Source organism: Arvicola amphibius, chromosome 9 (genome assembly GCF_903992535.2).
Source record: "Arvicola amphibius chromosome 9, mArvAmp1.2, whole genome shotgun sequence".
Lineage (NCBI taxonomy): Eukaryota > Metazoa > Chordata > Mammalia > Rodentia > Cricetidae > Arvicola > Arvicola amphibius.
Window position 1 is genome coordinate 117,570,258 of NC_052055.2, and position 13,278 is coordinate 117,583,535.

A 13,278-nucleotide genomic window follows, 5' to 3' on the forward strand; every position below is an offset into this window, starting at 1 on the left:
TCTTCCTGTGGAGCCCCAGCCAGGGCTCTAGTGCAGGAGCCAGCACAGGTAATTGAGGTCCCGGGCACCCTGGCTGTAAGTGCCAAAAAAGACCTCCAGTGCGTACCTCTTATGAGAGGTACTTGGCTAGCGTAACCATTGAGAACAGAGATGGCTTCTGATTCAGTAAAGAGTCGCTGTGTGGAGCTGGAGAGCTGGCTCAGACAGCAAGAACTTTTGCTGCTCTTTCAGAAGACCCCAGTTCTGTTTCCAGGACCCACATGGCTTCTCACAAGCACCTGTAATTTCAGTTCCAGGAGATCGGATGCCCTCTGCTGGCCTCTGTTGGTAATTTCCCAGGACTAGGCTCTGAGTTCCATCTTTCGGTGGCGATCAAGGTGGGGCTTCAGACAGAGGAGGAAGGAGCAGGGTTAGACAGGAGGGGCACTATGTGGAGAATTCCTTCCCTGTGGAGATGTAAACAATATTACTGTGCGCGCGCGCGCGCACACACACACACACACACACACACACACACCGCACAATATGGTCCTAGCCTCAAGCCAAAGTACAATTCCACCAAAGTTTACCTGGGGCAACCAGTGACATTGCTGGGATTACTTACAGAGAGGTAAGAGCTTAGTGGTGGGAGCATAGGTGGTGGGGATGGGGAAGGGAGCAGCACAGAAGCCACCCTGCAACACTGTAACCTCTTCACTCACCATGGACAATAGCTTCTCCAGCAGCCGCCCATCAATAAGTGCCCTCACACCCTAAGACCACAGGGCCTCATGAAACTAGAGAAACATAGGACACAAATGACTGGGAGGAGGAGGGGCTAGACTCTCAGGTGAGGGTCCAGTGGCCCTCCCCACCCCCCCTTTCTAGAGAGAACATCAGTGGTCAGCAAGACTACCCCTGATGGCCTCTTACAAACAGGCACACCCCATCTGACAAGGATGGTGTTTTACAACAGCCACATTCCTCTTCTTGGGGGGCAGGAGAGGTGCTCCCAGGTGTTGTGCAGTTGTTTCCTCTCAACTGAAATGTTTGCTCATTAAGGGAGAAGGGAGGTACTTAAGATTGGAAAAGCTAAGGGAACCCACAAGGCTCAAGAAACTCAGAAAGTTTAACAAGACTGGCAAGGCCCCTCCCCAAGGTCAAATAGCAGCTAAATTGCTGAGGAGACTCTCTGAGCGCCATCCACTGCCTGAAACTTGTTCAGGACGTTTGATGGACACAGCTTTTGTGAATGGCCACCCACGCCCCTAGAATGAACCCCAACAATTTCACTGGTTCATCAAACTGAACTGAGAATTGTTTCTGTCTATTGTCATTACCCTATAGATGCTTGTCTGTGTCTCCGTAGGAAAAGCCACACGACACTAGGGGATGAGCCTTGGCCTCACAGAGAGGGGCATCAGCAGCAAAAGAAGTGTCAGTGCTGAGGAAACCAAGCAGGAGCCCAGCAATGCCAGGCTGGCAGCAGCCTGGTCCCCTGGCAGCCAGGACACTAACAGTGCAGTCCCCCGGAAGGACTACCGACTACAGATGGGGTATTGCACAGCCAACTCAGGGAGAGGACAGGACCCAGACAGGGCCAGCCCCAGTGTGAACTTGAGGAACTTGGCCAAACACTCTTCCTGCCAGATGTGAAACTGCCAACTCCATACCAAGAAAACAACCACAGCGGCCTTAGGCCAGTAGCACACAGGATGAGGCCATGACCTGAGAGCTGTGGTTGACCAGAGGTAAGAAGCCACTACTCAAGCTTCTTGGGCCGGGGAGGCAGTGTGTCACTTTCAGACTAAGTGGGCTGGGATTACTTTCCTGTCGGCGCCAGGTTCTTTGCAGGAAAACATGCTCCTTGACATTCGAAATGAGACTTTTGTTAGAGGCGCCAAACTTTACGCAATTGTTCCAGCATAGGGAAGTGGAAGTCTGAGACGAGAAATTGCAGGGTTCAGGGAAGCCCCCCTTAGCAGCCCTCCTGAAGTGGGGCAAGGGTGCTTTCAGAATCTGGGGAGCCAAGTGTGCCCCCCCCCCCAACGGTAGATGCAGGGTTGGACAGACAGGGAGAACAGAAGGGTTCTGTTCTGAGTCTGCACCAAGTGATGCCAGGGTGCTTCTGGGTGTGCATGCAAGATGGCCGTGGGAACAGACTGTTGGCTGCCGGGCAAGAAGGACCATCATTATATTCTGTCCATCACCAAAGTGACCTTCCTGTTGCAAGGAGCCGCTATTCATTAACCAATAAAAGCAACACATAGACAGAAGGGTAAGGGTCAGATACCAGGACTGGAAAAGCAGCAGAACCAGGGTCCACCACAGCCTGACCCATTCTCTGCCTGTACCACCCCTGCACCTTAGCCACTTCTGTCTAGGTAAAAGAGGCAAGAACTAGGGTAGTCAAATCCAAGCTGACCAGAATAGCAACTCCACACTTTTCCATCAGCCTTACCAGCATTTGGTACAATGTGATACCACTCCTCCGTAGGCCTAGGTCTCTCCCAGGACAGAAAGGAGAGTAAGAGATGCCCAGCTCCTCCTGTCAGACACCCCTCCAAGTCTTGACCCCAAATATCAGCTGCCCTCTCCAGCCACTTTCTATCACCCGTGTCTTTCTTGCACAGCCTCCGTTGGTGTGGCCACAGGACCTAAGCTAAACTGAGCCTATCTTCCCACCATACCGGCTAGGCTGAGTTGCTCTCTGTATCTTTCAGCTCAGGCCTCACTGTTAGAGTGGTTAATGACACACATGTGCAGATCAGAAGATAAATCAACCTCGGGAGTCTGCTCTCTCTTCCCACTGTGGGTTCCAGGGAGCGAGTTCAGGTTTTCAGACTTGTGCAGCCAGTGTCTTCACCTACTAAACCATTTTACTAGCCCCTGAAACCAGTTTTTGGTAAAAGTAGGCCAGGGTGGTCAGATGGGAAAAGAGTTCATAGGGAAGCCCTAGAAAACGCTCATTGAGTACAGCTTGTCATCTCTGAAGGGCCCGAGGTCCCCAATGCCTGTCCTGGTGTAATCTGTAGGCCAGGAGATGGTATAGAAGTTTTCGACCTAAAAATAAAGTCAGCGCCAGCTTCACAAAACAAAACATTCATTTGGGATCACCTGAGATGCGCACTGACAGATCACAGGCATAGGGTGGGGAGACTTTCAAAAACATAAAGTCTATTTTCTGTTTGAGTTTTGTTTTTAAAGATTTTTTTTTCCCTGCACGTGTGTGTCATGCTTGCAAGCGAGATGTCTAGTGCACGCAGACGCCAGAAGAGGGCGTCAGATCTCCCAAAACTAGAGTTACAGAAGGTTGTGAGCCGCCAGGCAGGTGATGGAAACAGACCTGAGTTCCCCGAAAAAGCAATGTTCTGAAAGGTTCCTCCAGCCCCAGCTCTGCCCCCTGGCTTTTTTGTGGGGGGGGGTAGGTGTCCCAGACAGGGTTTCTCTGTGTGGCCCTGGCTGTACTGGAACTCACACTTGTAGAGCAGGCTAGCCTCAAGCTCATAAGTCTTCCTGCCTCTGCCTGGCTTTGTTTTTTAAGACAAGGTCTCCCTCTGTAACTGACCAGGAACTGTTTGGCTCAGGCAAATCCTCCTGCCTCAGACTCTGACTGAAGCAACTACAAGCACAAGCCAACGCCTGGCGGTGGGTTAGCTGTTTTGTAACTCAAATCCTTGGTTTGGGCCCGCGCAGGAATAGGCAAGGGCGCAAGGGTGACCTCCATCCCTGGGAGGGATGAGGATCCGAAGCAAGCGGCCCTGGAGGGGTTTCCGCGGGAGTATTCCACGAGGACTCCGTCATCCTTCCCCACTCGTCCAGGCTTGCACTGCAGCAGCTACATCCTTCCCGATGTCTCCGGGACCGGCCTGGCGTCCCGAATCTTGCACACCCGCGCCTTCTCAGCACCCCCAGCCCGGAGGTCTAGCAGAGAGCCAACCTCCTTGCGACAGGCGGTCCAAACGCAGTAGAGCAGGGAGCCTCGCGCATGCGCAGAATCGCAGGCTCGGGGCGGAGCCTCCTGCCCCGGAAGTCGGCCCGTCCCATTGCTCCCGTGCAGTTCCACCCTCTCTTTTAGCGACCAATGGGACCTCAGGCCCCGCCCCTGGAGACTCGGGCCCCGCCCCTGGAAACGCGCCGCGGCGAAGGCCTCTCCCGCTAGCTGAGTGTACAACAAGGGGGCGGCCGGGTCCGCGGCCCCGCGGCCACTATGAAGCTAACGCGAAAAATGGTCCTGTCCCGAACCAAAGCTTCGGAGTTGCACAGCGTGCGGAAGCTCAACTGCTGGTGAGGCCGGCCAGGCGCGGGAGGGAACAGAGCCCATTTCCTTCCCCGCCCCCTCCGCGGCGCCTGCTGCCCCAAGCTAGCCATGTTGCAGGCCCACCACCGGGCCATTGCCTCGGAGGAGTTGTGGCTCTCGCCTGACAGCTAGAATTTCCTTCTAGTCTCCCCGAGGGGCTTCCACTAACCCTCTGTGAGTGCGGCTGCTATCTAAAAACGAAGGTGCTTAGTGGTGTGTCTACCGGAAGAGAGAACTGAGGTTGTAAAGTCATGATTCCGTGGTCACTAGATGCTGGAGAGGGTGACCAGGTCTGAGAGACAGCCTGGCACTTAGATAGTTTAAGAAGGATGCGCTCACAGATGCATGGTTGGGTCCCACTAAGACTGAAAGACCAGAACTTTGGGAGGAGTTTGTGTTAGTGGGGTACGAAAGAGCTACAGGTTTCTCTGGGGACTCAGGTGGGACACTGGCCAAAGCATCTAGAAGAGGCACAGCAAGTCAGTCCCTTGCTCCTTGCAGGGTCAGCATGCTATTGGAAAGACTGAAGTTGGTTAATTAAAAGCCTTTCTCTGCCCTGGCACAGCTGGTGTTGAACCACAGTCCCTTTTGTCCTCTGAGTTTTCAATAATGCCTTTGTTGAGCCAACATGGCAGGGATCCCTCTGTTCAGGGAGAAACAACAGCTTTATTGCAGGCCTTTGTAGCTTGCTTCATAAGCTGCATGCTCAGCCTTTGAACATGTCTGTGAGAGGAAACAGCTTTCTGCTGTGGGCATCTGTGAGGAGTAAATCGCGTGTCCAGCAGACAGAGAACCCCCATACACCAAGCATGTAGTAGTGTCAGAAATCAACCTAATCATTTGTGATATCTCTCCTGTTATCTGGGTGCCCAGCATCCCTTACTGTGCCATTCAGATCATAGACTCTTCAGAGGTATAGACAATTGTCATTTCCATTCAACAAGATTAAAGTATATCTGTCTTTTCTTCCCCAGGGGCAGCCAGCTCACAGACGTAAGTTCTGCCTTGATTTGGTCATCTCCCAGATGCCTCTTCCTCAGAAGACTAGATAAAGTCACAGATCTGTGGTCATCAGCTCGGGGCCCTGTCGCTTGCTGGTCCCACACAGAAGAGGGCCAAGTCAAAGCTCCACTCTTGGAGGAGTCCTGGGTGGTGCTTTTCCCTCACAGACATCCTCAGAGGCTCTTTGCATGGCCTCCTGTCAGATGGCCCAGTTTCAGGATGTGCCCCCCATCTCACCGTGGCAGGCAGAGACTAGACAGTATACCAAGCTGGGACTGTGGAGCCCACGACCCAGGTCTGATCTGCAGATCCAACAGTGTCTTGTAGCCAAAACCTCCTTGCTGTTCTGTCTGACTTGGGCCCAGATCCACTGGCAGGAAGGGTGTCTGTCCTTTCCTTGTGCCTCAGCAAGAGAAAAAGTTCTGTATTGTGGCATAGGAAACCAAGCTCCCCAGCCAGATATCCTTTGAGGGCATTGAATATAACAATGTTCTGTCTCTAGAACTATCTTAAACGGTCAGGTGGAAATGCCCAACCCAGGGAAGAGCACTTTGAAGGCAGTCTGGGCCACAGAGATCGGCAGGCACTGATTCTTCTGAGCACCCTGCTTGTGCAAGGCTATGCTCCTTGGCCCCATTAGTGCAGGTGCTAGGACCCAGGATAGATGTCCTCCCTGACCTGATAAGTGACAGCGGACACAGTTGCCAGCTCACCACCCCACTCTTCCCTCCTTAGATTTCCATATGCCGCGAGATGCCCAGCCTGGAAGTGATCACACTCAGGTACTTGACCCTGTGTCACCATAGTCCCGGGGTATGGAAGCTGTGGGGGTCTGCATGGCCTTCCTGTGGGACCCAGGGAAGATAGGAAAGCTGGAGCTATCTTATCTCCAGTCTAGGATAGCAGCTTCTGGGTTGGGGAGTGGGCCTACAAGAGCCTGGCCCTCCTGCAACTCATACCTGCTTTCTCAGGGACTTACCTGGGCCTCCCAAAGGCTCCACTCTGCTTACCCTCTCACATCCGCCCCAGGAAGTTATCTGTGCGCTTGTAGCCGTGGTTAGTCAAGCCTGCTAATAATGAATAGTAGTCCACCCAGGCCAGTCCTCCCTGTGGCTGCATCTGTCCCCAAGAACCTCCCAGTGCCCAACCCCCTCCACCATGCTGATTCTATCACTGCTAGGAGCTCCTCCATCCCTAGATTCCCCCCTGAGCATTCTGGGACCTAAGATAGGATTGATACTTACGGTCCCTACTGCCTGCCAGGTGCTGGCATATGGGTATTCTGCATGTCAACATGATGCTGGTGTTCTTTCCTAGAGCATGTTAACATGTTAGAGCAGCCTTGCAAGAGGGAGCATGGATAGAGTTAGTGCAGCAGGCCAGGCCCTGGCTCTGGGAGGTAGAAAGTTTGGCAAGATCTGGTGTGTTGATAAGGAGTTTGGGGTTTCTGAATGCTCATTTTTCCCTTCCCGCATTGTGTTCCCTTTCCTACAGGATGGAAATCACTCTAAAATCCTGTTTGTCTTTAGCCTGGATTCTGGAAGCCAGAACTGCTTTGCATGTGATATAGGGCTTGTGGGCATTGTTGCTGAGTTTTAGCTGTGCCTGCTGAGGGCTAAGCCTGTCCCTTGGGGACTCAGTGCCACCTACAAGGGAGGGTGAAGCACCCCGTCTGCCACAATGATTCCATGAGAATGCAGAGCTTTAGGCCAAGGAGCTGCCCACATGGTGCCTCAAGTTCAGGGACCCTCCTAAGGGTGCCTCTTCCCCAGCCCCGACTTACTTGGTTTTGACCCATTTCTAAGGCCAGACCTTTCGCTGGTACTCAAGGCTGAGGCAGACCCACACAGGTCCTGGCCCATGGCGATCCAGATTGTATGGGTCCCTAACAGTGTGCTGGTCCCACAGCGTCAACAGTGTCTCCACCCTGGAACCTGTGCGTGGCTGCCGACGCCTGAGCGAGCTCTACCTGAGGAGGAACCGTATCCCCAGCCTGGATGAGCTGTTCTACCTGAAGGATCTCCCACAGCTCAGGGTGCTGTGGCTGGCCGAGAACCCGTGCTGCGGCACCAGCCCACACCTTTACCGCATGACTGTGCTGCGCAACCTGCCCCACTTGCAGAAGCTAGACAACCAAGGTAGGGCCTGGCGTGTCCACCCACTGGCAACTGAGGTGGTCCCCATTCGGGGGCTTCCCAGGCACTCCACCTCCCTGTCTTATGCAGCTCCCAGCTTGCGGAAATGGGCTTATGCCCACCGCATAGTGTCATCAGGAGCAGCCCATGTGAGAGTGTCCCCTTTCCCATATACCATTGCAGCATTTAGTCAGCACAGGCTCCTGTCTGTTAAGCCCACTTGGACTTGGGTGCCTCAACAGTCTCTCCTTCTTTTGCCTCGCTCTGTGAGGAAAGTCTGTATACTATGGTGAGGGTTTGCAGTGGGGTGACTGGGCAGCATGGTGTGGGCTCAGCTGCACTGGCAGCCAGGCCTCTGAAGCCACATGGCGGAGATCCCCACTGCCCCCCACACCATGCCCACCTATGCTGTGCCTTCATGCCCCTCTATCATGGTGGGGAGCCCTGCTATGGGCTCTTGGCAGGGTCCAGCTCGCTGACACCAGGGCTTTATGCTCTTAGCAGCCAGATGCTGATGCTCACCTTGTAATTGCTTTCTCCCAGACACTTAATGAACAAGAGTGATGAAGTCAATATGGAAAGCCCATTCTTTTTCAGATTTGTTTTAGGGACTGGAAATGTAATTTCCAGAGAAATGGCAGAAAGCCTGTTAGCATGTGCAAGGCCTGGGCCCAACCCTAGCACCATGCAGATTTATCTGGACTTGAGGTTTGCTCTTAGAAGATGCAAGATCTGATGCTCACAAGCACCCCCTGCCCTTCTGCCAAGTGTCATAGACGTTCTGGGATTGGGGATCAGAAGGAGCAGAACTGACTCTCTACAGGGACAGCCCCCATACACACAGAAGCAGGCGTGCTGAAGCCCCAAGGAGGCTGGAGCTGCATGGAGCTGTGCAGCACAGGCCTATGACACTGTGACACCCTTACCTTTCTGTCCTTCTCCCCAAGCCGTGACGGAGGAAGAGCTGACTCGTGCACTGATGGAGGGAGATGAGATCACCGCTGCCCCAGACAGAGAGGGTGCAGGCAATGGCTGTCCCAAGCCCTCCTACACCCTCAGCTCTGTCACCTCGACAACTGAGACCAGCCCAGGCCTGCTGAGCTACACAGAGGAAACAGAGTGAGAGAGCCTGCCAGGGGATCAGGACCTTTACTTCCAGGGGTATCCTCAGGCCATGAGGAGGCTTCCTGTCTCCTGGGGAGGGAAGTAAGCTCAACACAGTGCTGGTGGCCCGGGGAGGAAGGGTAACGCAGAGACGGAAGCAGCCTAAGGCTGTTATACTCCTCGGTGGCCTTGAATGAGGGCATTCTACTGCTTGTTGTGACTAGGCTTGGTCAGAATGGCACAGGAGGAAGGCTGTGAGTTCTTCAGAGGGGCACAGCTGAGTTCCACATGGCACATGCAGCCTGCTTTCTCCCATCTGTGGACGGCACTGGAGATGAACCCTGGGAGTGACCATGGGCCACTCTTCTGCTCTGACTCCCGCCAGGGTCATTTCCATGGCAGTGCCTTCCCTAAAGCCCTGGGTGGAAAGCATTGCAGGCGGGAAGACCTGAGCACAAAGAAGCTGCTCCCTGTAACTCTGGGACCCTGCTCTGTACACTGGGCTCCTGTGCCATTATAAAATGCCTAGATTGAGGGTGCCTGCCCCCTGTCTGCTGCTCTGGACTGGGACCACTTGCCAGTGTGACTTGGTGTCTTCATAGTAGGGTTTGGCTGCAGGTGTTGCCCACAGCCCTCTGACCGCCACACTCTGTTTCCCTCTCACCAGCAGAGTACCAGGTCAGACTGCTGGAGACCATCCTCCTTCCTTCTCACAGAGGGATACCCTGAGGAGTCACAAGAGTAGGGTAAGTGACCACCGCCCCTGCCCCCTCTCTCCAGACAGCAGAACATGGGGCCAGATATAGGCTCATAGGGAGGAAGTGGGGGGGCAGGCACGAGGCTCAGTTCTGCTTCCCACTCCAGCACGCTGGAGCCCCCACCTCTCGAGGTCACTGTCCCTCAGGATTCCTCCCTCTCCACTTGATGCCCATGTCAAACTCAACTCCAAGAGCAGGCCTGTGCCCAGTCTCTCTTTCCTTTCCAAGTCCTCAAGGGCTCCACAGAGAATTGCCAAAGGCATTTGTCTACTGGTGCCCACCAGGTATCCTCTGGCCCACAGCTAGAATGGGCACACCCACCCCAGAGAAAGGCCCACCTTCCGGCTGGTCACCCTGGGACCAGCATCTGTAGAGCAAGGACACAAATAGGGGTCTTCAGAGGCCTTAGTGTGCTGTAGAGGTCAGGGGTCAAGCCTCACTTCTGGCTCGTTCCTCCCAGTGAGCCACTGGTACTGCCCCTCAGCCATCCTCTTGTCTTTGGTTGGAAACACTTTCTCACACCTTGTATGAGAGAATACCACACTGAGCTGTCCTGGGCCCCCAGCCAATATGCTCAGTTTCTCCATCTGAAGCTAGGGCACAGACCTAAGATTGGCAAGAACTGGATAGGGAGGCAGTTATCCAGTGTCTGTGCTGTGACCTCCCCAAGTTGTTGTTTGGAAGCCCTGCCCCCTCATCCCGAGACTGTCTACCCTCTAAAGGATGCCACCGGGCAGTCTCTAGGTAACCCTCTCTGTCCCCAGAACATCCTGACTGCCATCTTGCTGCTGCTGCGGGAACTGGACACAGAGGGGCTAGAGGCTGTCCAGCAGACTGTGGGCAGCCGGCTACAGGCGCTGCATAGGCTGGAGCCCCAGGAGGACATGGAGTGACTGCATATGCCCCAGTACCTGGACCCTCTATCCTGTGGAAACACAGCTCAACCTGGAAAGCCTCCTTCTGGGCTCCCAACACCAGGCCCAGGGAGGAACAGGGATTGCCAACTGGGCAGACCCCTCTCCTGTGCCTAGGGCTGGTGGAGGTGCTGCCCATCAGCATGGTCCCTGACAGCTGAGACCTTGAGGATCTGCGCAATGCCTGACCCTTCCTCAAGGGGGACTGTACGAGCCATGCCCTCCAATAAAGCACTTTGTTTGGGCTGGAAGCCAGCATCTCAGTGACAGGCAAGGCCTTGACCTCAGGGTCCATGCTGTTTCTCAGCAGCTATGGGGGAGCCCTGGTGTCCCCGTGTCAAACCTGTCCTCAGGGAGGTGGCCTGAAATGGTCTTACAAGACACCGTGTCACAGATGTCCTTAGACACCGTAGCCTAGGAGAATGGATTCCTCTCAGGACAAGGACAGGCAGACACTGTCCTTTTTATTTCTTCTTCAGGAGAGGGATGTCACATAGGTAGAGTAAATGTTGGGGACATCCAGAGATGCTCAGCATTCTGAGGTGTTAGATGCTATCAATAAGGCTGTCTTTGTTAGAACAGCTGGGGTAGGGCCTGTAACTTACCCACCAGGTAGGGGGGCCTTGGGGTGAGCTTACACCTGCCACAAGAGAATAGAACCAAGAAAGATATCAAGATTAGCGTATATAGAACAATGAGCAAAAAGGAACCAGGACCACCACCATGGTACAGATAGACATGGCCCAAGAAGCCGGCTGCATTACAATAGCTGACTCTAGATGACTTCTAAGGGTCTTAATGCTGACAGTTCAGGACCACTGGCCACTAGACCTTGCTCCTCCTCTGATCCACCTCCAATCTTGGGAGTACTTTCTCTCTTAATAAACTTGTTTCTGTCAGTATGTGTGTCCCTGGTCCAGTTCCTTGTTCCAGGACATAAAAATCTGGAAATGCTAGCAGCTGCCCTCTGAACCACACCACATGCCTGTAACACCCTAGCTTTCCTTCCTCCTGTGGCACACTCATGCATACCTCAGGGATGGGCAAACTGTACCAGTTGTGATAAGACCCCAATCCCTGATCCCCACCTCCAGCCTTCTCTGACAGGACTGGGGACAAGCTACAGCACAGCATGGGGCCCTACTTGGAGTTGAGCAAGGAGACCTTCAGCCCCTACTCTGAGTGCTCCAGGTGTAGCCCCTTGAGCAAAACAGGAATTGGCATCACAGGGGTGAGGCGCCCTCCTGTCCAACTCACAGCAGGGAGAACTGAGGCTGGAGGTGTCACCCCTAAAAGAGTGGATGCCATACAAGAGAGCTCAGGAAAGAGCTAGCTGCTCAGTATCCTGGGTGTCTCCTAAAGCCATTGCCGTCACCAGGACCCAAAGCTGCCATGCAGCTGAACAGATAAATATTGAACCTGGCAGAGTTCCATACCTAGAGCTGAGCCCCATGCTGAAGGAACCAGGGCATGGGACAATAACCTGACCCCACCTGGTAGTGACCAGAGTGAGACAGGTGCTGTGTCTGCATCTCCAGCATGTGATGCCATGTTGTAGAACCCCAGTGTGGCAGATGCCCAGACTGAGCAAGTAGCCTGGTGGGTGCTGTTTAATCTTCAGGTGTCCAACCACGGCCTGCTGTTGTTCCCAGACCCTGAGCTGCCCTCCATGGAGGGAGCACACGGTAAACAGTTAATGGATATTCATGGTGACTCTGGGACAAGCGCATGTGTCCCCCAGCAGGGACTCCTGAACCGGTCAGCTGGGGAGCAGGAGAGCCAGTGAGGTCTTATGATGGTCTAGAGGCCATTTTCAGAGTGGCAGCACCCCAGCAGGCAGCCCAGATACAGAGTGGTCCAGGAGAAAAGGCAATGCTGCCTGCCAGTCCTTCTTGCTGTCTCCTTCCTCTACTGACACCAGAATCCAAAACCCAACTTTCTCAGCTTCCAGTGTGAACTGAAGACCAGAGACTTTACAGGAAACCTCCAGGCACTCGGCAGCAGATGGGGGCTGCTGAGACATGCAGGCATGAATTTAACAGCTACCAGGTTCTCAGCCTCTCCCACATGCAGATGGCTATTACTGGGCCACCCAGCCCACTTGTGTAAACCAGCCCGGTGAACCCACTTTTACAACATATATACATTCCATTGATTCTGTTCCTCAAGAGCCATAATACAGACCTTGTTGCCACGTGCTCAAGACACAAATCCTGCCTGGACCCCTCTCCCAGCAGCCTTGAGGACACTGGTTTCTTGGAACTCCAGCCAGATGAGGGCAGCTGGCATGTTGCCTGGAAGAGAGACCCACAGCAGCCTTGCAGTGACCTATGGGGCCGACCATTGGCATCTCAGCTACGTGCTTGCCCGGCAGCACCTACATCCATGCAGCACTCTGAGCAGAGCAATGTAGAGTGGGCAGCTGTTGAGCTTAGCCTTAGGGAAGATGACGCCCTTACAGATGCTGCCCCTTCTTGGGCTGGGCAAGCTGGCAGGGTTGGCAAGGACCTGCCCATCTCAGCCAAGCCATTGATGCAGCATGCTCCATTGACCCCGACCCTGTTTAGTCTTCACAAGGGTCAGACATCCCAATAGGCGGAATCACCCAGTTCATGTCATCAGACTAGACGACATGGGGATGTGAGGCCGTAGGATGGTGGGGGCTCTGATGGCTGCTGGGGCAATGGCTTAGATATTATGCTACTGGAAGAGTCGCAAGGTGCTTTCCCATTGCTCCTCATGTTGGGTTCTGAGTCCACATATGTGAACCAGTGTGACATGGTGACTCAGGAACTCTGTGGCCTGCCACCAAGCAGGGCTGCAGGGGGCTAGTACAATGGGTAAGCCTGTCGGCTGTCATGCTTTGGGGAATGCTTCCTAAGGTTCCCTATCACCCTAAGATTTATTCAGGGGTCTCAAGACCCAGAAAGCACTAAACAGTGACAAAGGACCGGCCAGCTCTGGATATCAGACCACTGTTGCTACCCCCAGTACCCTGGGCACCAGAGGGAGGCCCTGCTCCATTGTGGTCTGTTCTCTGCAGGACAATGGCTTCCCAGTTGTCTCCTGGTGGCCAACATATGGGA

The 13,278-nt window shown here is 54.1% G+C and overlaps 1 protein-coding gene across 2 annotated transcripts; it reads left to right on the forward strand.

Moving 5' to 3' along the window:
- The first annotated feature begins 4,107 nt into the window (after positions 1 to 4,107).
- Positions 4,108 to 11,094, forward strand: Cfap410 (cilia and flagella associated protein 410). 2 transcript variants are annotated; one of them, XM_038342349.1, is made up of 7 exons: positions 4,108 to 4,266; positions 5,254 to 5,272; positions 6,017 to 6,063; positions 7,190 to 7,419; positions 8,364 to 8,535; positions 9,188 to 9,266; positions 10,043 to 11,094. In XM_038342349.1, exons 1-7 carry the CDS (start codon positions 4,190 to 4,192, stop codon positions 10,169 to 10,171), a joined length of 753 nt encoding a protein of 250 aa, XP_038198277.1. In that variant the 5' UTR covers positions 4,108 to 4,189; the 3' UTR covers positions 10,172 to 11,094. The 2 variants fall into 2 exon arrangements, with proteins under 2 accessions (XP_038198277.1, XP_038198278.1); XM_038342350.1 differs by having other exon boundaries at positions 9,191 to 9,266.
- Positions 11,095 to 13,278: the final 2,184 nt, after the last annotated feature.

Coding starts and splice junctions, on each gene's coding strand:
- Cfap410 (XM_038342349.1), top strand. CDS start 4,190: ATGAAGCTAACGCGAAAAATGGTCCTGTCCCGAACCAAAGCTTCGGAG. Junction 6,064..7,189: donor CTGGAAGTGATCACACTCAG/GTACTTGACCCT, acceptor CTGGTCCCACAG/CGTCAACAGTGTCTCCACCC. Junction 8,536..9,187: donor AGCTACACAGAGGAAACAGA/GTGAGAGAGCCT, acceptor CCCTCTCACCAG/CAGAGTACCAGGTCAGACTG.